Source organism: Eubalaena glacialis, chromosome 13 (genome assembly GCF_028564815.1).
Source record: "Eubalaena glacialis isolate mEubGla1 chromosome 13, mEubGla1.1.hap2.+ XY, whole genome shotgun sequence".
Classification (NCBI taxonomy): Eukaryota; Metazoa; Chordata; class Mammalia; order Artiodactyla; family Balaenidae; genus Eubalaena; species Eubalaena glacialis.
In genome coordinates, this window is record NC_083728.1 from 88,820,564 (window position 1) to 88,847,593 (window position 27,030).

At 44.8% G+C, this 27,030-nt stretch overlaps 1 protein-coding gene across 1 annotated transcript; it reads right to left on the reverse strand.

The window, feature by feature from the left end:
- On the reverse strand, positions 1–26,774 carry ARPC1A (actin related protein 2/3 complex subunit 1A). The gene is made up of 10 exons (XM_061208740.1): positions 26,661–26,774; positions 21,213–21,305; positions 19,262–19,366; positions 12,957–13,179; positions 10,206–10,313; positions 7,723–7,935; positions 5,340–5,415; positions 4,950–5,143; positions 1,985–2,075; positions 1–411 (listed from the first exon to the last, which is right to left on the reverse strand). The coding sequence occupies exons 2-10, from the start codon at positions 21,274–21,276 to the stop codon at positions 373–375; spliced, it is 1,113 nt and encodes a 370-aa protein (XP_061064723.1). The 5' UTR covers positions 21,277–21,305; positions 26,661–26,774; the 3' UTR covers positions 1–372.
- Positions 26,775–27,030: the final 256 nt, after the last annotated feature.

Sequence of the window (27,030 nt, forward strand, 5' to 3'; positions counted from 1 at the left end):
TGAGGAGACAAAACCAAAAACACATTCAGGATTTTTATTTAATTTTTTAGCGGACAATTTACATACCTCCCCCACGCCTTCCTTTAAGTTAGTGTGACAATTTTCCATAATAAACTACTTAAAGAGAAGCTTTGGTCAAGAATGGAATGAAACAGCAAAACAAAAAAACAAAAAACAAAACCCAAATCACTGCTGCTTTTAAAAAACCAACACTTTCACCAATTATCCTCAAACAAAACACACAACAAGGTTTGCGCCATATGTGTCTTCAGTGTTTCCTGGCGGCCGGCTCTCCTGCCCATCATGCGAATGGCGGAGCTGCCCAGCGCAGCCTGTCCGTCCTCATGCTGGATCTGGGAGGCTCGCTCAGCTTCACATTATCCGAAGGCCCTGGATAGAAGACTCTAAGGTCTGGAGAGCGGCAGGAAGAACACCGATGGTCAGTGGGGACCGGCCATCCTGGTGTTTTCCCCAAGGCACTACCCCACACCCCCTCCTTCCTGGCTGAAACCCGCTCCCTCTGAGACGGGCTCCCGGACTCTGGCCTGCAGAGACTCTCCCGGGCAGGGCTCCCCCTGCTGGCCCTTCCAGGCCCTGCGCCGCCTTGTACCCACGGCCCCAGCCCACAGGCCCTGGGCACACGCCTGCTCCCAGGGCACGTATCTGCTTATCATCTGTGTCACTGGCCCTCACTCCGGGTGCCCTGATGGCAGGCACTCCCGTGTTTCTGTGGCCCCCATGCAGCCAGCCTGGTGCACAACGCCTAGCGGTGCTCAAAGGCGGACGGATCAGCGAGGAAAATGCGCTGGAACTTCCCAGCTCACTCGCAGAGGAGAAAGGACTTGGCCGCAGGGATCAAAGGATGAAGGGCGCAGCTACCTGCCCAGGTGGAGCTAATTACACAGGTGCGCGATACCCCAAAGCAGGTGAAGGTAACAAGGGTGAGGAGACACTTGTAGAGGCAGCAACATCAATCATGGAACCACACAGGCAGTGGCCGAATTCTGTAAACGTTTAACTTCTGGGGGTTAAGTCCGCAGAGCTGCACACCGGAGCTGCTCTCTTACCCCCGCCCCTCCTCCCCGCCTCCTTATCCCAACCCCGAAGCTGGAGGGTGCACAGGCCTCCGGGGTTTGTCCCTCATGGTCACAGCACCCCTCCACGCGGCCTCCTAAATCCCTCTGGTCCAGAACCTCCTGGCCACCCCCTGCCCCCCGGCACGGCTGGAGGCACATCCCCGCCACCCGTTCACTCCGGCAGCCTCTGTCCAGAGTCCTGGCCACCCAGGCCACCTGCACGTCACAGCAGGTGCCTTTCCACGTCGGTTCCGGAGCAGCCCCCAGCTGCCCGCAGGCAGGGCCCGCTCTGCTCTGCTTCCGCAGCTCCCACGGCGGGGCCTGAGTGCAGCGCGCGCCCCCTGAGCCGCTCGGCTGCTCTGCACGCGCTGCCCCTGCAGCTCAGACCGCTCGCCCGGAGAGGCAGCTCAGGCAGTCCGTGCAGCCCCCCAATTCCTCAAGGTGAAAACAGAGGCGCTGGCTCCTCTCCCGGAGCTCCACCCGACCCCCACCCTCCTCCCTCTCCCACGACGAGCTCCCCGAGGGCTCCTTCACGTCCACGTCCTCAGTGCTGGCACCCGGCCCGGCACCCGGCAGGCAGGCAGGGAGTGCTGATCCGATTAGTTGGTGTCAACCATAAAAACATGTCTACAGAGTTCAGCTAGTCCGGGCCCAACCTGGGGCCCCACAAAAGCAGCCCCCAGCCCCCCTCAGTGACTCCGAGGACATCCAGAGTGTGGACTGCACCTCGGTGAGAAAGCGCGGCTCTCTCCTGCTAACAACTCCCAGGGTTTCAGGAGAACCACAGCCGGTGCACTGCACTCCTGACGTGCACTGCAGTTGACGGCTGGGTCCAAGAAATGAGGACCAGTCTTCTCATGGGAAGACTTTTAACACAAACGAGATCTGTTCTGAAACATAGACGATACCTTGAAATCCCAAATGGTCATGGCTCCATCGATGCCAGTAGTGCAAAATTTGCGACAATCTTGCTTGTCCACCTCATAAATAGACACTTGACTGAAAAAAGGCAAAGACAAGAGAGAGACTGTAAGGCACATGGTGGAAGTGAGCTCCAACCTTCCTAGAAGGGTAACAGCGGTTTCAGGAAACAAACTGTCTATCAATTCCTTTAAAGTGTCCATAGATATTAGTCTGTAGCGATCTGACTCAGAAAATATTAAAATGTATTTTATTACCAGATATCCAGAAAAGAAAAAGACTGGAAAGAGAGAAAAGTTAAGAATGTGCACTAATTAGCGGGACGTGGAGAAGCAGGACAATTCAGGCCACACAGCGTGCGCCCTGCGGAGCCAGGAGAGGCCACGACCACAGCTGTGACTGAAATGGACACCCTGCTTAAAAAAATACTAGAGGCATCATGAAGCACGACTGAAATCCAACTGGCTCCAAACCAAAACTCCCAAATTACCCTCTAGGACAATGAGGGCATATGAGTCAAAAGCTCTCCTTTGAAATTAATCATTATTAATATTAGCAACATTCAGACACACCACAGAATTCCAACCAAGCTCAGCAGAGGAGACTGATGAAACAACTTGGGTTAGCCTGATTATCTGAAAAACTCTCAAGAAAACCAATTCCACAGCTCAGACAATATTTGTCTTTCTCCCTGAAATGCCTAGAACATTCCCTCTGGGGAAGGGGATGGCACACACCACCTGTTTCTGCACAGCCTATGGGCTAGAGAATAGCCTTTACAATTTTAAGTGCTTAGAAAAAAATTAAAAGGCTATTATTTCATGACATGAAAATTATGCGAAATTCACATTTCAGTGTCTATTAAGTTTTATTTTTTTATTTTTAAATAAATTTTAAAATTAATTAATTTATTTTTGGCTGCGTTGGGTCTTCGTTGCTGCCCGCGCGGGCTTTCTCTAGTTGTGGCGAGCGGGGGCTACTTCTTCGTTGCAGTGCGTGCGTTTCTCACTGCGGTGGCTTCTCTTGTTGCGGAGCACAGGCTCTAGGCACGCAGGCTTCAGTAGTTGTGGCTGGTGAGCTCTAGAGCGCAGGCTCAGTAGTTGTGGCGCATGGGCTTAACTGCACTGCGGAATGTGGGATCTTCCTGGATCAGGGCTTGAACCCATGTCCCTTGCATTGGCAGGCGGATTCTTAACCACTGTGCTACCAAGGAAGTCCCTATAAAGTTTTACTGAAATACATCCATGCATATTTATCTCTGTACTGTCCACGGCAGCCTGCAGGCCACATGGCAGAGCTGTAGTAGTTGTCTACTACGGTCTATGGAGACCGTGTAGTCCTCGGAGCCTAAAATTTACTCTCTGGTTCCTTATACAAAAAGTGTGCTGACCCTGCTCTAGGGTAAAGAGGCCTTAATATCTGCAAATAAAAGCAGTCACGCCAATCTGCAAGGGTCTTTTTATTTTTAACCTCAAAGTCTCAAAAAGGCAACGAGAGCTGTCTCTTTACAGATACACAGTCTGCAGAGAAGCTTAAGAGAACCTCACAGAAAATAATTTTGAAAATCATTTAAGACAGAGGAACTTGAAAAGTGTGGAGAAAAGTTCTGCTATGCCTTCAAATGACTACTTTTCAATAGAGCACAGATATTTCCAGCCTATTTTAAGCCCAGTGGCCCTTTCCGCTGAACATGACAACCTGCAGTTAGAAATTCTCTTGAAGAGGGACTTCCCTGGTGGTCCAGTGGCTAAGACTCTGAGCTCCCAATGCAGGGGGCTCAGGTCTGACCCCTAGTCAGGGAACTAGATCCCACATACTGCAACTAAGAGTTCGCATGCCACAACTAAGACCCAGCGCAGCCAAGTAAATAATAAAAAAAAGAAAGTAATACGAATCTTATTAAAAAAAAAAAAAGAAATTCTCTCGAAGAGAAAGTCTAGAGGTTTCCATTATTCTTCCCATGATCATCACCCACATTAAAGTCTCTCAACACAAAAGGTCTAGTCAAAGAATACAGTGCAGGGCTTCCCTGGTGGTGCAGTGGTTAAGAATCTGCCTGCCAATGCAGGGGACACGGGTTCGAGCCCTGGTCCAGGAAGATCCCACATGCCGCGGAGCAACTAAGCCCATGAGCCACAACTACTGAGCCTGCGCTCTAGAGCCCATGCTCCACAAGAGAAGCCACCGCAATGAGAAGCCAGCACACCGCGATGAAGAGTAGCCCCTGCTCACCACATCTAGAGAGCGCATGCGCACAGCAATGAAGACCCAACACAGCCAAAAATAAATTAAAAAAAAAAAAAAAGAACATAGTGCATTTCTCCTCTAGATTAAAAAAGAAAACAACCAAGCTTTCTGGACACGACACAATTCTACTGTCTTATTTAACCACAGACGCCTGATGAAAAATAAGTCAAGGAGTTTTTTGGCTTTGTCATAATGATGCTGAAAAATCTGTCTCTCTAATTAAACGATCTTCTTACTTGTACACCTTACTTGAAATCCATGGTTGAAGTGACAGCTACCTTTCAAACAGGATATGACTGTCAGGTGCTCATTATTAGAGGAACACGACATTCAGGAAGGTCTCCTTTTGTCCTCAGTCAAGTTTCTGAGAAAGCAAGACCCAGAAGAGGCTGCGTGACAGGCCGCGCCAGCTCACAGGACCGCAGCAGGGCCTGCGCTCCGCACGCGGGACGCCCAGACCGTCTATGCCCTGAAGGACGTAATGACTACGTGGGGGCGGCTCGCTCTCTGTGACGAGTTGGAAGTGAGAGCCTGCAGCCAGGAAGTTACAGACCCCTCGCCGCCCCTGTTCCTGAACGGATGTCTGGGCCCGCAGGACACAGAACATCACAGGGACCCGTCACAGGGAACGAAGCGGGGAGAAGGGCAGCCCGGTCACCTAACCCTTCTGCACAGCCGTCAGGCCGGGGGCCGGGCGGCACCTACGTGATGCTGTTCTGGTGCAGCGTCTCCAGGGCCGTGTTGCGGTCCTCGGTCGTGGCCCGCTTGTCCATGTTGCGGAAGCGCTCCATGGCCGACATGTTGCGCTGGATGCTCTGTTTCGGGATGTCTAGCTTGGAGACGAAGGTCAAGCAGCCGCGGTCGTCGCAGCTAAAGAGCATGGGGCAGCAGTCATGGCCCTGAAACGAGGGATCGGTCAGGCCCTGCGGGGTGTGTGCCCAGCGAGCGCCCCAGCAGAGCGGCCCCACCACGGGAGCCTCTCGAGCTGCTTCCCCTACAAGGCTGCTGCCCCGTGCTCGTGCGCACAGCCACAGGGCACGCCCTGCTCCCGTTCTGGAGAGTAAGCACAGGCCCCGGGGCAAGAGAGATGCTTACAGCGGCCACGACGCTGTTCTCCGAGACGAAGCGCACACTCAGGAGGGGCAGGAACTCTGTCTTCAGAGTTGAGACCCTGAACACAAGAACAGTGTTAACCCGAGATGGAGCGGACCACGCAGCCTCTTCAGACACAGACGACAAAGGACCCGTTCTCATGGGGGCTTGGCAGGATGAACGAACACTTATGTTGAGAGGAACCCCATGACCCAGGCCTCCAGGAATCTCCAGCATGAGCCAGCCCTGAGGTGACCCGCAGATGCGCAGGCCTCTGCCCCCTCTGGCTGTGCCCACCCCTCCTGCACCCCTGCTCACCACAAACTGCCCTACACTGCGGCCCCAGGAGCGCTGGTTCTCTGCCGCCTCGGCTCCCCCTGCCCCGTTACCCACATGCCCTTTCTGCTCCTCCTGATTATCTAAAGTCCACCCCGGTCTCTGAAACTCGGCTTGAGTTTCATCACCCCCATGAACAGCCTTCCTGGGCCACTTCAGCCTGCAGTGGCTGCTCCTCTCTCTGGCCTCCTAGAGTTGACTGTCATCGTCACACAGGACTGAAGGCCTTTCTCTGCTCCCCTCTCCTCGCCTGTGCTCACGTGGGCTCCTAGAGGGTTGGGACCACAGACATTTATGGGAGTCTATTCTGTGCCCCACCAGGCACCGGGGCAGGAGCTACGGCCACCGATGAACATGACACAGTGTTGGCCAGCCAGGAGCTCACAGGTGAATGGGCCGTGTGTGTGTGTTTGTGTGTGTGTACACACATATGCTTCATGGTCATCTGGCCGAGAGATTACACAGATATGGCCGCAAACATGCTGGTTGATGAAGTAGGATCATATGGCTCCATGTAAAAGATGATTCATTTTGAAACTGTGTCTCAGGAGACACCCCTGCCCTATCCCCTTCAGTACGAATGGTATTGGATTAAAGTCCTAACACCTCATCTTAGGCTCTCCTGTGGCATACCTGGCTCTTACTACATGAAATACTCTAAGATGGAGAAGGGTAGCGGATGTAATCTGACTTGCAGGACCGGAGAAGCCAAATAATAAATCAATACGAAGGTAGACAAGAGCTTATAATATAAGCATATGCTAAGAGCTTATTATGCATTACAATAAACTGTACAGAAATCAAATAGCCATGACAAAACATTATTGAATGACAAAGAGCAAATTACTATACAAAATGTATACCATAATCCCATTGGAGTTAAAAATGAAAAGATAGGGCTTCCCTGGTGGCGCAGTGGTTGAGAATCTGCCTGCCAATGCAGGGGACGCGGGTTCGAGCCCTGGTCTGGGAAGATCCCACATGCCGCGGAGCAACTAGGCCCGTGAGCCACAATTACTGAGCCTGCGCGTCTGGAGCCTGTGCTCCGCAACAAGAGAGGCCGCAATAGTGAGAGGCCCGCGCACCGTGATGAAGAGTGGCCCCCGCTTGTCACAACTAGAGAAAGCCCTCACACAGAAACGAAGACCCAATACAGCCATAAATAAAAAAAAAAAAAAAAAAAGAAAAGAAAAGATATATGTGTCTATATATGTACAGAAATCTTCTGGAAGGCTTCATAATTTAGATTGGGGGGGTGTTTAAAAAATTAAAAAAAAAAATTCACCTCAATATATTCTTTCTGAAATGTCACTTTGTTGTCAGTGTGGGGCAGGGGGAGTCAGATGTGACTGGTTCCCTGCACGGGGGACAAGTCAGGAAACCCTTACAGGTGGGTTACCTTTAGCTGCCAGCGGAAAGGATTCACCGGGACAGAACCAAGATTCACAAGCGGAAAGGACTGCGGTCACACTCTCTCCCCCTCTAGACACGATAAGCAGACACAAACTGAAGTGTGATGAGACACACACTGCTCTCCTCAGGGCCGAGCAGGCACCTCCCCACAGCGAGTCTCTGCGATTCGGGCTCCCCCAGCGCACACACCAGGGGGACTGGCTGCCAGGGTGTCAAGTGTCACTGCATGAAGGCCCACATGAACGGAGCACTGTCCACTGACTACACAGAGTAAGAACACATCTCCCACTTCATCTAAGGCTGCTGGATGCCATTTACATGCTGTGAGGAATTCACAGGAACAGACTAAACTGCCATCTGAAGGAACTCTTACCAGGAGCAAACCAGGAGACTCCTTTGGAGGAATCACAATCAGCACTTCCATTAAGAAGTGTTTCTGGAAGTGAGACCTAAGTCCTCAAAATTTCCCCAAATGGACAATCTAAATGTGTGAAGATAACTTTAAAGGCTGCCTTGCAGCCTGGTTCGGATTTTTATGCTGGTGCCCTGCACTTATACCCAGGGAAGGGCAGCCTCAGGCCAGCTGCTGAGATCCCACCCCACTCCTCTCTAAGTCCAGACGAAGGCAGATACTCACTGCACACTTTTTGAGGCATCGGCAACGGACACGGTGCTGTCGTGGCTGACCCAGGCCAGGCGGCTCCCGCTGGCGGAGAAGCTGACCCCATGCACCCAGCCGCCAGTGCCACTGCCACCAAACTCTGACATCAGCTGACCAAAAGGCATCTTGCTGCCCCAGGGTGTACTGGCTGGCTTCTCATCCACTTCTTTAATGTAGGCAGAAAACACTCTGTGGTTTAAGGGCAGGAAGAGAAGGAAAGAGTAAATGAAAATACCTGTATATAGAAACAGGCCACAGGCAGCTGCTGTAAGGTGCCCCAAAATGAAAAGATACTGACTCATCAAAAGCAAAACCTGAAGACAGACAAGTTCAGATACACTAACCTCTTAAGACACAGAAGGGTTCTAAGGGCTGCCTACAGGTCAATTCAAGTTTGGCCTACGTCGCGTCAGGCACTACTCTCGGGGCATAGCTCTAAAAGTGATGGACACAAAAGCCCTTCCCTCCTGGAGTGCACCCAGAGGAGGGCCTTGCTGTCCTGCCCCTCCCCGCTCCCTGGCCCATGGCAGACTCTGCTAAATGAGCACAGCATACTTTCGTGTCTGCTTCACCATCATTCTTAACACAGCAGTCCAGAGCCCACACAGTCAAATGGTAAGAGAGAGGAAACTATTTGCCACTCTGCAATAAACCACTGGCATTAACTCAGTTAAAGAAAGAAAGGGAGGGACTTCCCTGGTGGTCCAGTGGTTAAGACTCCATGCTCCCAATGCAGGGGGCCCGGGTTTGACCCCTGGTCAGGGAACTAGATCCCACATGCTGCAACTAAGGAGCCCGCCTGCTGCAACTAAGACCTGGCAAAACGAAAGAAGAAGGAAAGAAAGAAGGAAGGAAAGAAAGATAGGAAAGAAGGAAGGGAGGAAGGAAAGAAAAGAAAGAAAGGAAAGAAAAGAAAGGAAGGAAAGATAGGAAGAAAGAGATATCCAAAGAGAAAGTCAAGGGAGGCCAGTGAGAGTGGGCAGGCTCTCCCTAGTGTCGCTCTCAGGTCCACTGTCCAGCCTTTGTGGCAGGTCTAGTCTGGGATGAAGGCGGGTCCTTTACAGCCTGGGGTCATCAGTCTCTTTCTCTAATTCCATGAAGCTGCGTGTGAGGATGTTCTGACCCAGAGCTGGGAAGCAGAAGGGCTAGAGAACAGCTGGGGATCTGCCCTCCAATGCTATTTCTTTATACTGCTTCTCTTCAAAAACTTCTGAAACTTAAAGACTCCCAAAGTGATCTGGGATATTTTCCCCCTAAAACAATAATGGCGGCAGCAGCTCTGGAAGAGGCAGGACAGTGGAGAGGCGAAGGAAGCCTCGAATTATCTGTAAGTTAGATGATGTGACCTCAGAATCTCTGTGCTTTAAATCTCATAACGATGGCTACTGCTTTAGTCATCAGAAGCCAGGAAAGAACTGTGCTGCCAACTTGAGAGTTGGAACAGAAAAGACCCTGACCCACAGGACCACAGGTCAAAGCCAAGTTTACTTCTGGAAATTAATATTAACAAAAGAATTGTAAGCTATTTGTACAAGCAGATTTTTAGACACAGCCTGACAATCCAGGTGGTATGGTTAAGTTCCATCTTCTAAGGGAGCTGGAATGACTCTGGGTAACACATCACAAACAACAAAACTCCTGAATATGAAAAAATCTTTACTGTTAACACCGGTTCTCAAGTAGAAGAGCCAATATTTTTCCAAAAAGTACCTTGACACTATTGTACTCCCATCCCACAGCCAAATTCCCATACATATCCTTTAAAAAAAAAACCCAAACCAAAAACCCAGTGAGGATTCTTGGATATAAATCACTAGCCAGGTTTTCTGGAATTTCTCCACATAGCTTACCAAAGAATGCTGCACCCCACCTCCCAACCCACCACATGAAGCAACATTTGCTTTTCTTCTGGCTAAGGCCGGGGTGGGGAGGAGGGAGTCTTCTTGATAAAGAACAGCTTTAGAAAGCAATTACACCGTATGACCCTTAAAGCTCTCAGCAAAGTGGCTGTGTTTCTTCTAGTCTCACGCTAACGACAAATAAAGAGCTTTAGCTGAAAAGCAACCGCACAGTAACAGCTCAGCAGTGCCCTGTTCAGCTCCGTTCTGTTGATCTTGGTTTCACTCTGGAATTCGCCCAGTCTGCTGCCTGGGTTATGAAATGAGAACTAACACCGTGGGAGCGCGGGACCCTGTACCTGGATGTTCTGCCTGAGGAAACTTCCTGGCTCCGCCCTTGCATCCCTCCGCCTGCCCCTCCTGGTCCACTGCTTTCTATTGATACCTCCTGATTTCCGCACTTGCTGTAGCTCCTTTTCTAGATCACAAGCTCCTTTCATCTCTGGGACCCTCGTGGAGCCTAGCACAGTACCTTACAAAGAAAAAGAACCTCAAAAATACTTGCTGAAAGATGAAAAACGAAGAGCTCAAGGCCGTCTACCAATCCTCACTCGTTCCCACCTGCATTTGAAATCACAGGATCCTGCAGCCAGCAAGACGTTGTTGGGATGCCAATCCAAGCTGAGGACCGTGGAGCGAATGGGTTTTTTAATGTGCTTGCTTACCCACCTACAAAAGGAGAAAACCCATTTTAGTTTATCCACACATCAAGCAACCGTCCCCAAATGACCTACAAATGTGTGTCAGGCAAAAACACCTACACGTGGTTCTCACGTGGCCGCCGAGTGTTCTACCAGAGAGAAGGTGCGTTTCTAGAGGAAGAGAGGAAGGGGAAGCATATGTGGCCCCTTTGCTCTCCTATCTTTCAGGCTTTGATGTTTTCATCAGAGCAGCCAGTTCGGAACTTTCCCGGCTACCAGGGGATCCTCATCATTAAGTATATTTATGGATTAACTCTCATACCGTCTCCCATGGACTTTCACATTATGTGTGACTCTAACCTTTGAAATAAAAATTGAGGTTTGAAATCACTTGAATTTTTTTTTTTTTAATAAATTTATTTATTTTTGGCTGCGTTGGGTCTTCGTTGCTGTGCGCGGGTTTTCTCTAGTTCTGGCGAGCGGGGGCTACTCTTTGTTGCGGTGCGCGGGCTTCTCATTGCGGTGGCTTCTCTTGTTGTGGAGCACGGGCTCTAGTACTTGCAGCGTGTGGGCTCAGTAGTTGTGGCGCACGGGCTTAGCTGCTCCGCGTCATGTGGGATCTTCCCGGACCAGGGCTCCAACCCGTGTCCCCTGCACTGGCAGGTGGATTCTTAACCACTGCGCCACCAGGGAAGTCTGCTGAATTTTTATTACAAATATTCAGTGATTTGTTCCTTTGTTTTGGGTTAAGTTTGGGTTGTAAAATAGTTTAATTTCCTTTCTAAGTCTCCGTGAAACTGCAAATTCTTTATTTTTTCACAGAGAAATCAAGAAATTAGCAGAACCTCTTGCTGGTGATGGGCCTCTGACTAACTCTCTAGCTCCACTAAAACGTTTATTTATGTCTAAGATCAGTCATTATTCTGGCCTAATTCAATTTCTGTCCCTAAACTGCTGCTTAAAAACCAATCCTGTTCTACTGCTTAGGAGCTGAGAGACTTACTCTCGAGCAGAGCGCCCTTCCTTGAATGTTAAATCACTTTTCTATAGAATCTTTTTCGTAGGGGCTTTTCTGAAAAACAGACAACATTCTGACTTGTTTTATAACAGTTATTTTACCTTAAAGGCGTTTAGAGGTTGTTTTAAAGTACTCGCATCCTACAAATGAATTACAATGCCATAGCTGAGACATTCCCCTGAACATAACGGCTTGCTCAAGGGACAATACCTCGTACTACAGTAAAGCCCAATTTGCCTGAATCTGAGACTATTTTTCAATGAATAAAAATGCGAAGTCACTGAGGTTGAAAGCTACCCAGGAAAAAAGCTGTTTCTAATCTATTTGTTACAGTGAGCCTTCTAAACAATTTCTTGCAGACAACATTTTGTTAGCTTTATTTTTACACATGCTTGCAAGCAAGAAAAACCGCAGGTCTTCAATTCATAATTCAATCTTGTTGCAAATTCACAGACTCGTTTCAAAGAATCAGAATTTCTGAGGTTTTACTAAATTACAAACTGTAATGTGATAATCCCTTCCTTTCCTTGTTTCAGACAGTGACACATGAAGAGTAATGTGTATCCGGCTACTTTTAGTACAAGTACAAACACTGCCAGTTTCGCACTAAATGACAATTCCATGTTGAAGGGTATCTACCACCCTTTCTGAACACGTGCCAGGTAGAGCAGAGTGGTTTCCTTATCAAAGTAAGCAGGAAGGAGTAGTTAAAATAACTTACTTAGCCATAAAATAAATCCCTGTATTTTGACTGGCTCAGCTCCAAGTGGTTTACAGTATAAAGTAAGTACAACAGGCTGATAATATTTCTGAGATTCTGGCCAAATTTTAAAGTTTAACAGTTTTTGTTTTTTTTAAAAAAGATTTATTGGATTGATTGATTGATTGATTGATTGCCATGTTGGGTCTTCGTTTCTGTGCTAGGGCTTTCTCTAGTTGCGGCAAGCAGGGGCCACTCTTCATCGCGGTGCGCAGGCCTCTCACTATCGTGGCCTCTCTTGTTGCGGAGCACAGGTTCCAGACGCGCAGGCTCAGTAGTTGTGGCTCAAGGGCCCAGTTGCTCCGCGGCATGTGGGATCTTCCCAGACCAGGGCTCGAACCCGTGTCCCCTGCATTAGCAGGCAGATTCTCAACCACTGCGCCACCAGGGAAGCCCAAAGTTTAACAGTTTAAACAAGTAAAATATTATACCAGGACACAGATTTGGTATAAAACTTTACAGAAAGGAGAATACTGTTATCTGTAAGACTCCTAGATATTTTAAGTCAATAGAGATAGGGAAAAAAACTTCCTTAGGGCACTGAGCATCTTTCAAGTTTATAATTTATATATCAGAGTAAGAAAACAGCAATTTAGACAGTACAGAGTGAGAAGAGTTGTAGCATCTTAAAGAACAAACAAGTCAGGAGATCAGAACATGGAAACCACAGGTCAATATTAATATGAGAAAGATGTGAGATTGGACTCATTGCACACAGAAGAAGGAAGAATGCTTAGAGAGAATGGAGAATTTCAAAGGAAAAAAAAAATCTCCAGATGAGGAAAAGCTGAAGTTACAGTTAAGCCTCCACCCAGTGCCTCAAGAAGTCACCGAGGACACAGCAGTCCAAACGTATGATTCTACAGAGAAATAAAAATACTCATGTTGCTCACCAGTCATTTTCGGACTCGAAGTAACAAACAGAAATGAGTCGTGCTCCGCTGCCCACAGCAAATTTGTTCTCTAGCGGGGACCACTTGACAAAAGTGGCTGCACGGTTAATCCTCAGGATCACCAGGGTCGGCTTCCAGACACCATCTTTCTGACTCCACACGTAGGCATTGCGGTCAGCCCCACAAGTGACGATGCGGTCACTCTTGGGAGCCCAGTCGATACCTGCAAGTTGAGATGTGGTGGCATCTGCTCTGCCTGGCCATCGACAACTGACACGGCACCAGCAGGAGGCCACCGGCGTGGCAGGGCTGGATGTGGGCTTGGGACCTTCCTCCCCAGCCCATCCTTCCCCACCTATGGTCCTGGTCACCACCTCACACACAAAGGCAAGGATGTTTCTCTGTAAAGTTCCGTAACTCAGGATCCTCTGGAGGCCAGGCAGAACAGAGCTGTTATAACTGCGGAGGTTACAAACCAAGCAGGGGCATTCTTAACACCCAGCCACATATCTTTAGAATATCTGATCTGAAGACCCTTTTCTTCCTTCCTTATTGGATTTTTTTTTTGCTCTGAAAGTACTTTTATTCATTCAGTAACAGACCTTGGTCCATGATATTAACTGAAAGTCTGCTATATGACCTACAAATAAAACAACATATAGGGTAAACAATCATCAGTATAGAGAGGAGAAAATATAAATTGTGATTCTTCTGAAGGTCACTGTTTTTTAAACTAACCGAAATACCTTTTTTACATAATACAGGTTCTATGAAAGAGTCTTTGAGTATCTTTGCATCTAAATGAGGAAAAGACCTAAATATGTATCTGAATGTAAGATTTATTTTTCTTATTTGATCAGACTTTTACTTACTTGGTGCCTCTATGAAGGATCCCAAAGTCAAGGTCAGTTTGTTATATACCAAGAGTAAAATCTGCTATGATTCAGTCATTTTATAGTTACTGATGAGGTATTTTCTATAAGTATAACTTAACACTGAAGGTATAGAAATACTACTAATAAATTTTTATTATAGATATCTCTCTAAAAATAATTAACATTCTTAACATTTACATGAAAAAAGTAAGAATCAAAGTCTCCATTAGCCATAAATCACAGTGACTTTAGTAGTGTGAACAGTTTATGTTCATTCACCTACAGGAATAGTCAGCTCAATTATTCATACCAGTGAAGGGAAAAAGATGGGGAAGTGTATTCTCAGTGATGCGTATTTTTATTTCAAATCCATTCATTATAAGACAGCTTTGCAGCTCTCTTCATTAGATTTAAAATTTTATTTTTAACTACAAAAGCAAACCCACATATTATCACGAGACAAACATCACAATGGGACATATGCAAAGTCAAAAAAGCCCTGCTTCCATTCTTCGCACATATTCTTCCTGCAAAGGATACTAATATCATGGCAAACATTTTCTCCTGTTTTTTATAAATCAGCAGTGGTTATACATTATTTTAGAACACTGATCTTATCATAATAATTTCCCAAAACATCCCACTGTTTTGTTCCCAATCACTTATTAGAATAGATAAAACTGGAATAAACATTCAGGCACATACCTTCTTGCTCTGGTTAAAATTATCTGTTTATGATAAATTCCCATAAGTGTGATGCAAGATAGTTATTTTTATGACTATCTTGTTTTCCTAACTTGATTACAAGCTTCCTGACAATACGAAGCGAGTCTCTGAAACTACTGTGGTGGGCAGACCCTGGAGTGGTCTCCGAGATTCCACCTCCTGGTGTTCACGACTCTGTGGGACACCCCTCCCTGTGGTTGTGGACAGGACCCCTGACTCACTTCTAACCAGTGGAATGCTGGGAAGGTGAGATGGATGTGACTAGTGCACAAGATTACCTAAGAGCATGGCGCCCCTCTTGCTAGAGACTCTCAAGGTCTTTCTCTGTTACTCTCTGTTGAAGAAGCAAGCTGCCATGAATCTCTCAGCTGCACGGAAATGAATTCTACCATCATCAACCTGAAGGCGCTTGGAAGTAGATCCCTCCCTGGTGGAGCCTCTGATGAGAACAGCCCTTCCGTGGCTGACACCTTGATTACGGCTTATGAGACCCTGAGCAGAGGTCCCAGAGAAGCCAAGCCCAGACTCTTGACGCACAAAAAACTGTGAGATAATAAGTGTGTTTTGGTTTAAGTTGCTAAGTGTGTAGTATTTGTGACATAGTGATAGAAGACTAATACATCCTCTAACATCCAGAATATTGCCTTGTAATGAGAAAACTCAGAGATTCTGTAATGATTTTGACAATCTCAAATTTCACCCCATTCCAATATCACCACCACTTTAATTACACACGTATGTATTTTATAAGAATTCCTGAGGTGCTTTAAAAAAAAAAAATCAATAAATCCTCACTCTCTAAGAAAAATACAAGGAACTGCCTTCTGCTTCATTTTATAGTTCTAAGTCTACTTCTGTGGCTACATCTTTCATTTGAATATAGAAGTTGTAAAAGCATAGTCGTAGCCTCAACCTATTTTTAGATAACATTAGATTTTAACTCTTTTAAAACACACACTTGTTAAAAAGAGAGTGGGAAGGGCAAATATTCAATAAAGGCAAGTTCTCATCTCTTGCTAATTTAGCGTTGCATCTTTTTTTGTTTTCCTGCCATCAGAAGACTTCGAAGGAAAAGAAAGGAATCTAACATCTATCCTGTCTTTCCTATACTAACTATATTTCAGGATAACCAAATAGTAGATGAAGGTAAGCATCTCTTTTATGAATGTATTCCAGCTAACAAAGAAGAAATGATAGATTTAGAATATTATCATGTTGCAGCCACTATTAAATTAATGGCTATGGGCACTGATCATCAACAACTGCTAACATCACAGAAAGAAAGACAACCGGACATTATGTGCCTCCTTCATGAAAGAACCTGCTACCACCTAACTTCAACTAGCAATTCACAGGAAACACAGAGGACGAAGAAATATGTGAAACACCATGGGCTTGCAATCCGTAAAACCCAGGCTCTGGAAAACACTACAGGACAAACAACCTGATTTCTCAATTTTCTTAACAAATAAATTGCAAAGGAAAAGAAAGAAGGGAACCTATAAACTTAAGAGATAGATCAACTGATCACAACCATGTGTGTACCTTATTAGGATGCCAATTAAAACAGACTATTGTGGGCTTCCCTGGTGGTGCAGTGGTTGAGAGTCCACCTGCCAATGCGGGGGACACGGGTTCGAGCCCTGGTCTGGGAAGATCCCACATGCCACGGAGCAACTGGGCCCGTGAGCCACACAACTACTGAGCCTGCGCGTCCGGAGCCTGTGCTCTGCAACAAGAGAGGCCGCGATAGTGAGAGGCCCGCGCACCGCAATGAAGAGTGGCCCCCGCTCGCCGCAGCTGGAGAAAGCCCTCGCACAGAGACGAAGACCCAACACAGCCAAAAATAAAAAACAAAAAAAACAAAAAAAACCAGACTATTGTATTGGTTATTGTTGAAGAGTCCTTATCTTTTAGAGACGCAAACTGAAATATGAAGTGATGCCATGTCTGGGATGTGCTTGAAAATAGTACAGGAAGAAGAAATGAGAGTGAGTTGAGAACAAGATTAGCTGTGAATTGATAATTGCTGAATCTGAGTCATGGGTATATAGGGGCTCATTACATTACTCTGCTTTTATATACTGTCTATTTGAAAGTGTCCACAGTAAAATGTTTTTTTTAAAAGGAGATGGTGATCAAGCATTTAACACAAAAGAATAAAGTCAGAGAAAAACACCAGAACTCTGATATCCCTTTGATGCATGCCATACTCTTTTTCTCTGTAGTACTGAGCAGACTTTTCTTCTAAAAAGCTTCAGAGGGTAATTTTCTTTTTCCGTAGTTACTATCTCTCTGAGAAATTATGTTTGATCCTTGGTCTCCTGCCACAGAGTTATATTTAGACTTTTCCAACAACAGTTTTTTCAGATCTAAAAAAAATGTCATTTGAGCATTTGGAAAACAGGCCCAAGTTCAAAGGATTCCAGAAGAGAAGCAGGGGGAGAAAAAGGACATAACTAACTATTTCACTTTTTTGGCTATTTCTTTGGTCTTTCATCTTGGCCCTTTCTCATTTATAAGTATTTCCTAATGTTAAAATTCCAATTTAAAATGAGTGTTCTTATTTTTAGGCTGTAAGGCCACTGGCAAAGGGACTTAAAGAAAATAGGCCAAACCTCATAAAAATAAGGTCATGGGAAAGCAACAGCAACAAAAATAGAAATTATGTCTTTGGTGCTGGTTTGGTAATATAGTTAGTCGGTTCCTGACTGGCATCACATACAAGTCACTGGTAAAAGCAAGAAGGGATGGTCATAAGTTTTTGCTGGGGATACAATGTAAGGGGTGCAGAGGGTCAAAACATGCTATGTTTTTCTCTGATTGGGGGAAGGATATATTTAAGCTAATCAGTATATTAGGGGATTAGAGGCAAAACTCAAGGGTCCCAATTAAAAAAAAAAAGAAAATTACCATCAGTCCCTGTGCTGCCCACTTAAGTGCAAAAATCACTGTGAGAAGGGAAACCCAAGACTGCGGTGAGAAATTTATAATTGAAAAGTTATGGAGAATAAGTTTTGATGTGCTTGGCCAATTGTTTAAAGCAGTTGAATCACTTAGTCAGAAAATAGGATAAAAAAGAAACTATGGTAGTAAGGGTCAAAGACCAAGAGTTCTCCCTGAACGCAGCAGTAAGTTAGTATGTTTTTTTAAAAAGTAGCCAGACATGATTTAACAACAAAGCAATACACTGTCTTGAAATCTGGTATCAAGATATGGTTTACTAAGTTCTGAAAACATTGTAAAAATTCTCCATTTTTTCTTCCTTCTCCTTTATTTCACACTTGCTTAATAAAACTCGACACTGCTCTCTCTGCTTGCTACCTTTACCCAACTATTCATTGATAGCTTTCTTCAAAGATGAAAGTTACTGTACACTTAGGAATCTGCCTCAGAGCTAATGCTTTAAGATCCAGTCTTCTACAAATTGACAAGAACAAGTTAAAAACTCAATGGAAAAATGGTTAGGAGTTATGAACAGTAAACTCATGAAAATGAAACCCAGGTGGCTAATAAACATCTGCTCAACCTTTCTATTAATCAGGGAAATGCAGCTTATAGAGTGACCAAAGATCACTCATCAGCCAGTCTGCTTCTATCAAGCATGTGTGGGGTGTGGGAAGATAAGCACTCCTATCAGGGCTGCTGGGATGAAGGCGATCTGACAGTGCTTGGCAAGGCTGAAGATGTTCGCACCCCTGTGGTACAGCAAGTGTCCCAGAGACATTCACACCTAAACGGAGATCTGCCCGGGGACGCTCAATTTAGCACTTCAATGTCACAGGGAAAAAGCGGAAGCAACTTAAATATCCTTCAGTGGAGGAAAGAGTAAATAGATGAGGTATGAAATGCTACCCAGCGGGTAATAGGAATCAATTTGGTCTAGATACACCTACATACATAGAACTCAGAAACAATGTGGAATGCAAAAGTAAGCCACAGGAGATGCATGCTATGATGCCATTTATGCAGTATTTAAAAATTCTAGCCAATAGTACTGAAGACTGCTTACACTGACACACACACACACACACACACACGTATGTGAAAGTATGAAAAAATGTATGAAAAAATGGACTGGGACAATGTCATACCAATTACAGTGTCTTCTGGGGGAGAGGAATAGGACTGGTGGTGAGAGGAGACTTTACCACTATCTGGAATAATACTTCTTATAATAATATACTTCTTATAATCAAATCTTTGTTTCTCAAGTTTTCTGGCACAGGAAAAAAGATAAAGAGCTGCTAATTCTGGGTGGCAGGAATATGGGTGTTTGTTATATTACTCTTTGTCCTTTTCAATATTTTGGAATGTCTTCCTTGCCCTAAAAACAACATACAGGAAATTTTTGGAAGACACAGCGTTCCCTTAGGACTTGGGAACACAGCTTGGCTTGTGGTTGCACACAGCTGACGTGCTGTCTGGTTTTCGCTTTCATGTCTCATCTAATCTAAGCTCTCTAGTCCCCAGAGTAGGTTGTGTTTTCTGTAACACTAGCAGAGCGCTGCATACCAGCTGGGCTCAGAGACGCACTTAAAAACTGAGGTCACTATTATATATTTTCTCAAATTTTCTCAGGAAAAATCAGTAAATGCTGCACTAAGTACCGTGGCAGACTTCCTTTACCAGTCTATCTGTTTACACAGAAGCGTGCTAGACTTGGAAATGCCGTACTAAGCTCATGTGATCTCCCTTTTTTACCTGTGATGTGTCCGTTGTGCTCCTTGAGTTCATGAGCTTTCACCCACTGGCTCCCGTTCTTCTTATAGATGTGGACTTCGTGGTTATTGGGGCTAAGGGCAATCTCTGGAGAAAAAAGTCAATAGTCAACACCTGAACTCGAAATTGTCACAAAAAAAGGGATGTTACAGTTGGCATTTTAAAAACAGACTGAAGGAAGGAACAGGAAAGCGGTTTCAGAAAATGGTTCCCAATATTCATCCTGAAGAATTCCTTTATTATTTTTTACCTCTACTTGGACCCCATATTTTAAAATGTTTTCTAGAAAAACTGAATTAAAAAATTCATTTTATTAGAAACATATACAACTGTCAATTAAAGTTCTAACCAGTAACAAATAAACAATATTACTATACTTAACTGATATAATTTTATTTATTTTATTTTGTTTTGGCCCAGCCGCTAGGCTTGAGGGATCTTAGTTCCCCGACCAGGGATCGAACCCAGGGCCCTGGCAGTGAAAGTGCTGAGTCCTAACCACTGAACCGCCAGGGAATTCCCTTAACTGATATAATTTTAGTCCACAGTAAATATATTTGACATTTTAGCTCGCCTGTACAACACTATTAACGACAAATATTTAATTTCTGTTAGACTTTCTGAAATGCTAAAAATAGCTCATAGGCTTTCATTACTGCTATCATAGACCCAGGTTGGAACCACTAGGTTATAAAAACAAACAAACAAACAAAAAAACCCCCCAACAACCCTTGATACTACTGATAAAATATATTGAAGTTTTTCTTTACAATAAAGCCAATATAAATCACAAAATAAAAGTCTCAGGAGAACTCTCTTAGACTAATCTAAAATGTTAAGAATATACATATATGATGGATTTTTTTGAACTTATACTAGTATTTTTTCCTTTCTAGTTCATCCATTTATTAAAAATAAATATCGATTTCTTAAAATTAAAGTCTATGACCCAAACTTTAGGTCAATTATTTAATAGTTCCCCCATCTATCATATCCCGCATTTATACATAATATCCAGAACAGGCAAATCCATGGAGACAGAAAGTAGATTAGTAGTTGCCTAGGGCTGGAAGTTTTGAGGAAAACTGGAAGTGAATGCTAATGGGCATAGAGTTTCTTTTTGGAGTGATGAAAATATTCTGAAACTAGACAGTGGTGATTGTTGCATAATTCTGTTTAATATACTAAACACCACTGAACTGTATACTTCAAAAGGGTGAGTTTTATGACATGTGAATTATATTTCAATAAAGCTATTATTTTAGACAGTGAATAAATACCTAACTTTTAAAAATAACTCATGGGTATAATACTACACTTCTGTCTGTTTTTAGATTTTTTTTTTTTTGCCTTCTCCTTGTCATATTACCTGCACTTTGCTTGCTGTACTACACCTACTTCTAAAAGTCTTCTCCATCCCTTTCTAGTTTGCTAGAGCTATAAAACTGGAAACTCAAGCTTATTATGAATAACATAGTAAACACTAGATAATACTGCTCTCAGTACGCCACTTTGTAAACCATATGTGTCTGTAACAGCTTATTTCTAGGTCCTAGTATTCTGACTAAATGCTGGGTGGTGAGTGTTACTGTACAACCATCCCAGACATTGGGTTATTAGGGCAATGAAAGATGTCTCTGATATAAACTGTCCTCCAGGTGATACTGTAGAAAAAGAAGTGGACAAGGAGCCAGAAGGCCTGAGTGCTAATTACGGCTCTGACATTAACTTGGGTGTAACCACTGGAAAGTCCTTCCGACCCTCTCAGCCTCGATTTCTCTACCTGTAAACCAAGAGACTGACCTAGTTCTCTCTGAAGCTATATCTATGTCCTGTTCACATATGACATTGAAATATGTGATCCCTAAAAGTACCTACATCTAAAAGAATCAAAGGTACCAAAATAAAGGAGCAAAGTTAATAGCATACTTACGGGTACGATCCCTGTTCCAGGCATGACAGGTGATTGGCTCTAGTAAAAACTGATGCAGGGACATTATTCTTAGTGTTTTTAAAGGACAGAAAGCTGCAACAAGCAACAGAAAAAGCATTTAAAATGGCAGGCAACCCATATTTAAGTTGTCTGGGGATCCTGAAATGTTTGGGGATAAATAAAACAATTCTCCCATTGAAAAAGACCAATCTCAATGTCAAAACTTAATCATTCAAATACAATTAGTACTGTAACCACCAATGTATAGTTTATTCTGTCAAGGGTCATCAAGGGACTCTAAAACCATGAGTTAAGGACTGTTGGGGTACAAGATATTCACACAGTCTCAAATGATCATCCCACAGATTATTTATTAATTACAAACAGAAAAACATGCGTTTACAAGAAAAAAATCTGGCAGTCACCACCTTAACCAAGCAATCAATCTTAGTATCATAAGTAGTGGAACAATATAATCTGATGGGCCTCCTGACAGGAGACAAACTGAAGGGCACACCATCACTTATAAATAGTGACCACTTAATTTATTAGCCAGACCAGAATACTTTCAAGAGAGCATAAAGGGGCACTATTAATAATTATGCTGCAATGGGCTTCCCTGGTGGTGCAGTGGTTGAGAATCTGCCTGCCAATGCAGGGGACACGGGTTCGAGCCCTGGTCTGGGAAGATCCCACATGCCGCAGAGCAATTAAGCCCGTGAGCCACAACTACTGAGCCTGTGCGTGTGGAGCCTGTGCTCCGCAACAAGAGAGGCCGGGATAGTGAGAGGCCCGCGCACCGCGATGAAGAGTGGCCTCCACTTGCCACAACTAGAGAAAGCCCTCGCACAGAAACGAAGACCCAACACAGCCAAAAATAAATAAATAAAGGAGTTCCTTTAAAAAAAAAAAAAAAAAAAAAACAGGCCACAGGATTATGCTGGAGAAACCTGGTAATATGGCCAACCTACCTGTGAAGTATTTATGCCAAACATATTGTATTTATGCTAAATCCAATCAACATCTAGACCTAATTTCCAGTTTACAGGAAATAAAGGGGAGTGGAATTAGTTAAGTAACACCAAGGGGAAACAAAGAGTTGAAACCAGAATGTGTGCCATCCTATAAAACAATTGGCCTGGACATTCAAAAGAGGTCGGGGTTGGGGAGGGTGGCTGTTCTAGATTAAAAGAGCTATGAAAACCAAATTTGATAAATGAAACTTGATTGTAAACCTACATTTTTAAACAGCTGTAAAAGACGTATTTCGTAAAATAGGAAAAATTTGTATTTGGATTACCTATCACACAACAATACGGAATCATTTTCAACTTCTTAACTATGATAATGGTTGGCTGTTAGGTAGGAGAATGTCCTAACTCTTAGGAGATAAAGATGATGAACTATTTAGGGATGAAATGTCATGATGTCTTCTGTAACTTATTTTCAATCATTCAGGACAGCAAGTAGATGTATAAAGAGCAAATGTGGCAATACGTTAACAACTGGTGAATCAAGGCAAAGAGTAGGCAGGTGTTTGTTATGTTAGTTACTCTTTAAACTTTTTATTGTAAGTAAATGAAAAGCAGGAATCTATGAAACATCATTAAATTAAAAATTAAATCACACTCTCCATTCTATAGGCATCCAAATCTAGACATACTGATGAAGCAACTTTTACCTGAAATAGGAGAAATTTTTTCAAAAAAGCAGTCAGCGGCCCCACCCCCTTCCCTTTTTTTATCATTTCTAAGAGGTACTCTCACAGCACTCAGACGTTTCAATACTTAAGTACAAGTCAACCTAGGGTGGAGACTGAAATGTGAGATAGGAATTCTGATGCAAGAAGGAAATGAATGGAAAGGCCATCAGAAGGTTGTAAAGTGAACAATGAAAGTTCAGACAAAGCAGAAATCAATCTTAGTGGGAAGCAAAGGAAATGTCTCTGCTAATTGTTGTAAGGGAACCTAAAGGTCAAAAAGAGATAAGTGTACCCTTAAATAAAACATCTGATATCTTGAACTGGCAGAGAAATATCAGTGTTTCACATTCTATTCTAAGAGTGAGGATATTTAGGTCATTAGTTTTTTTTTACAGGTACATGTTCTAGAAAGCAAATTGCAACTCACAAATAAAATCTCTAACTCGAAATAAAAAAAACTTTTAAATGAATTCAAATGAGACTGCTTAATTTGTTTGTCTATTTTTTTTTTAAATAAACCTCCAGAGCTCAGTGCATGATTCTTTTTCTCTGATATCATAGGCTTACCCATTACAAAAGGTTTTACTCAGTTACTAAAAATAACATGTGCCATAAACATCTGCTTAATTAAAAGCAATTTAGTTTATATGCCACATTTTAAAGGCTTATTTGTTAACTGAAACAAAATTGGTCTGTAATTTTGTTTAATAATTACATTAATTTACATTAATTTACAATAATAATTAATGTAAATTAATTTACATTAGTAATTTAATGTAAATATCTACATGCAATAAAAGCACACATTTCATATACAGTTAAAAAAGAAAAGGTGGACTACCCTGGTGGCACAGTGGTTAAGAATCCGCCTGCCAGTGCAGGGGACACGGGTTCCAGCCCTGGTCCAGGAAGATCCCACATGCCGCGGAGCAACTAAGCCCGTGCGCCACAACTACTGAGCCTGTGCTCTAGAGCCCGTGAGCCACAACTACTGAGCCCGCACACCACAACTACTGAAGCCCGCATGCCTAGAGCCTGTGCTCCACAACAAAGAGAAGCCACCGCAATAAGAACCCCGTGCACTGCAACGAAGAGTAGCCCCCACTCACCGCAACTAGAGAAAGCCCGCGCGCAGCAACAAAGACCCAATGCAGCCAAAAATAAATAAATAAATAAAATTTAAAAAATGTTCTCAATTTATAAAAAAAGAAAGGTGCAAAGGCTTTCTCATTCTAAAACTCACGGTTATAAGCAATGCAGCAAAGCCTTCAAAAGAGGTAAACATTTACTCAATGGCATAATTATTTCTAAAATCGCGTTTCTAATTTTGTTATAGCATTCAAGTTCCATATTTGGACATACACTTAGACCTGTACTTCCTTCTATAATCAGGTGGCTATTTTAAGTCTGTAGGCCAAGACAACACTCATGTTTGTCAGATTCATAAGACACCAGTAAACACAGCCTGTGTTCATTAAACTCAGTGAAAGCAGGATAATGACAACTTGAATTCTGTACAAAGAAAAAGAAACCTTCTGTCATAGGGTGATAATTATAATTTCTAAACTGTGATTCATATTTAAGTGAAATCTGATAAACTTTGTCTTAATGAGGGTAGAGAGAAGAAAAAGGGAGAGACAAAAAGGTGCTGCATTAAATTTAACAAACTTCTACTGATGAACTTTTAATGTCCAGCACAGAGAGAGAGAAAGAACAATTTATAGGACAGTATGATTCCAGGGACGCCCTCCACCCCCCAACTCCTTTCTTTACCTATCACTTGAGTCATCCTGGTATTTGGTTAGCCATGGGCTGTGGAGCCAAGAGGACCTGGGTTTGAATCCTGGCTTTGACACACAGTAGCTAGGAAACCCTGGGCAGGTCACTCAATATCTCTAAAACTCATTTTTCTTCATCTGTAAAATGGACATAGAACTGACATCCCAAGGCCAGTGGTAGCAGGATTAAATAATACGTGAAAGCATGTAGTTCAAAGCCTAGCCTAAAACAGATGCTCGGTTAGTTCCCTTTCTTCCTCTGACCCAAGGCTTTTGAACCATCCCTAGAAATACACCAGTAAGTACTTAAATACACCAGTAAGTACCCTCTGAACTTGGAAACACCTACCTAGGCTTTAAATTCCCGGCCCTGGAGCTTTAAAGTATTCGTACAGTGGGAATTTCAGTTCCCTGCTTGGGGTCAGTTTTCGAGACTGTGATTCATCCAGTTTCTAATTGCTCTCAATACCCAACCCAGCAATACCACCAGGTGCTCCGACAAGGTCACCACACCCTCCCCAGTGTTCAGAGACAGGTTCCAACTCCAGGCACCAGCCTCACCAGCAGACCAAACTTCGTTAGGCAGAACCTGTTTCCGCACAGGATTAGTTACCTAGATCTGATACTCTCCCCCAGCAGGAGATTTAATTTTCCAAGAATGATCCCCTCCTTTAATTGTGGTAAGTAGATGAATTAACCTCAGAAGGCCTCCGAACAGGTTGTGTAGGAAGCAGCCACTTACACCTACTCCCTCACAGGGCAAAAATAGCCTCCTGAATGATACCTTCTCCTTTTCTTTTCTTTTCTTTTTTTTTTAAGATACCTGAAAAACCCAGGGCCTCCAGGAAACCAAAAGGTTAGATTTAAAAACTGATAAAAGAGGGCAGAACTAGGATAATTTAGGTAATTTCAGCAATGAGTTGAAATAGATAAAAGTAGGTCAGCATTTCCTTCCGGTTCCAAAGCCCCAGTATGAGAACAGATGGCTTTATAATTAACGATTCTAAACTACAATTTATTAAGCGCCTGCCACGTGCCCAGCAGTGTAGTAAGTACCAGGTTGGGGCCAGAAACATAAATAAATCTGACACTTTCCTGGTCCTCAAATCTGGGGGGAGAAGGGTAGACGAGGAAGGGGAGATAGAGACACAGAGAATGCCGAGAAGCAGGAATAACAGCTAACATTTATTGAGCACCTACTCTGGGCCAGGAACTACCCTAAAGCAATTTATGCAAATAAACTCACTGGAGCCTCAGAAACCCCCTGAGGATCTTATTACTGCAGATGAGAAAACGGGGACTCAGAGAAGCAATCTTGCCAGGGTCATCCAAGCAATAGTGGCACCGGGATGGCAATCTGGGCAGCCCGACCGGAGGGGTGTGGTGGGAAAGGCGCTACAAAAGGGTTCCACGGAGCGACGAGGTACAACTGTGACTTACGGGGAGGCGGCACCCAAGCGGGGGGATTCTTAAAGAACTCGGGGGAAGGTTCTTCTCGAGCTCGGGAAGGTCCCCCAACAGCTGAAGGATGGAAAGCGGCCCTAGACAGGAGCCAAACATTCCAGGGGCGCCTACGGCGCGCAGGGACCCTATTCTAGACGCTGAAGAAAGGAATGAACAGTGCCTCGTGACGCTCGACTGGGGGGAGATGATCCCATTCACCACAATATTAGAGACTGGGATAAATGCCCACAATGGAAGCGCAGGAGAAGCAGCCTTTAATTCTGGCATCGGAGGAGGCTTGGAGCTCGAAAATCGTGAGAATGGGATCTGGACGTGTGGGGACCCCAGGGCTCGGCGGGCCCCTCAGAGAACGCGGTTTCCCCGCCCCCTCCCCCGGCCCGCCCCTCAGCCTCAGGGCCCCACGGCCTAAGCCCCCGCCTCGCCGCCCCCGCGGGTTCGGATCCGGGACGAGGCCGGCCCAGGGGAGGCCGGCAAGGCCAGAAACTCGCCCCTGCTGCGCCTTACCTGGGGGTCGGGACCGTCCGAACGGGCTCGGAGCGTTGAATTCGCGGACTCTGGTCAGTCGACGCGAACAGGCTCCGGCGGGCGCGGGCGGAGGACCGAGGCCCTGAGGGAGCGGCTGACAGATCCCGGAAGTGGCCACGGCGCCTGCGCAGCGCGGCTGGGGCGGTCGGCGCACGCGCACAGCCGAGCGCGCGGCCGGGGTCCCGAGCGCGGCCGGCGGGGGAGGGTCGGGCGCCTGAGGGGAAGCTGCTGCCTCTGCGAAGTCGGCGTCAGAAAAGCGCTGGAAGGTGATGGCGGGGCAGCGTGGACGTCTTACTGCTTCTCTCGAAAAATGTCCTCAGACTCACGGACCGAAGTGTGTGGAGCCTTG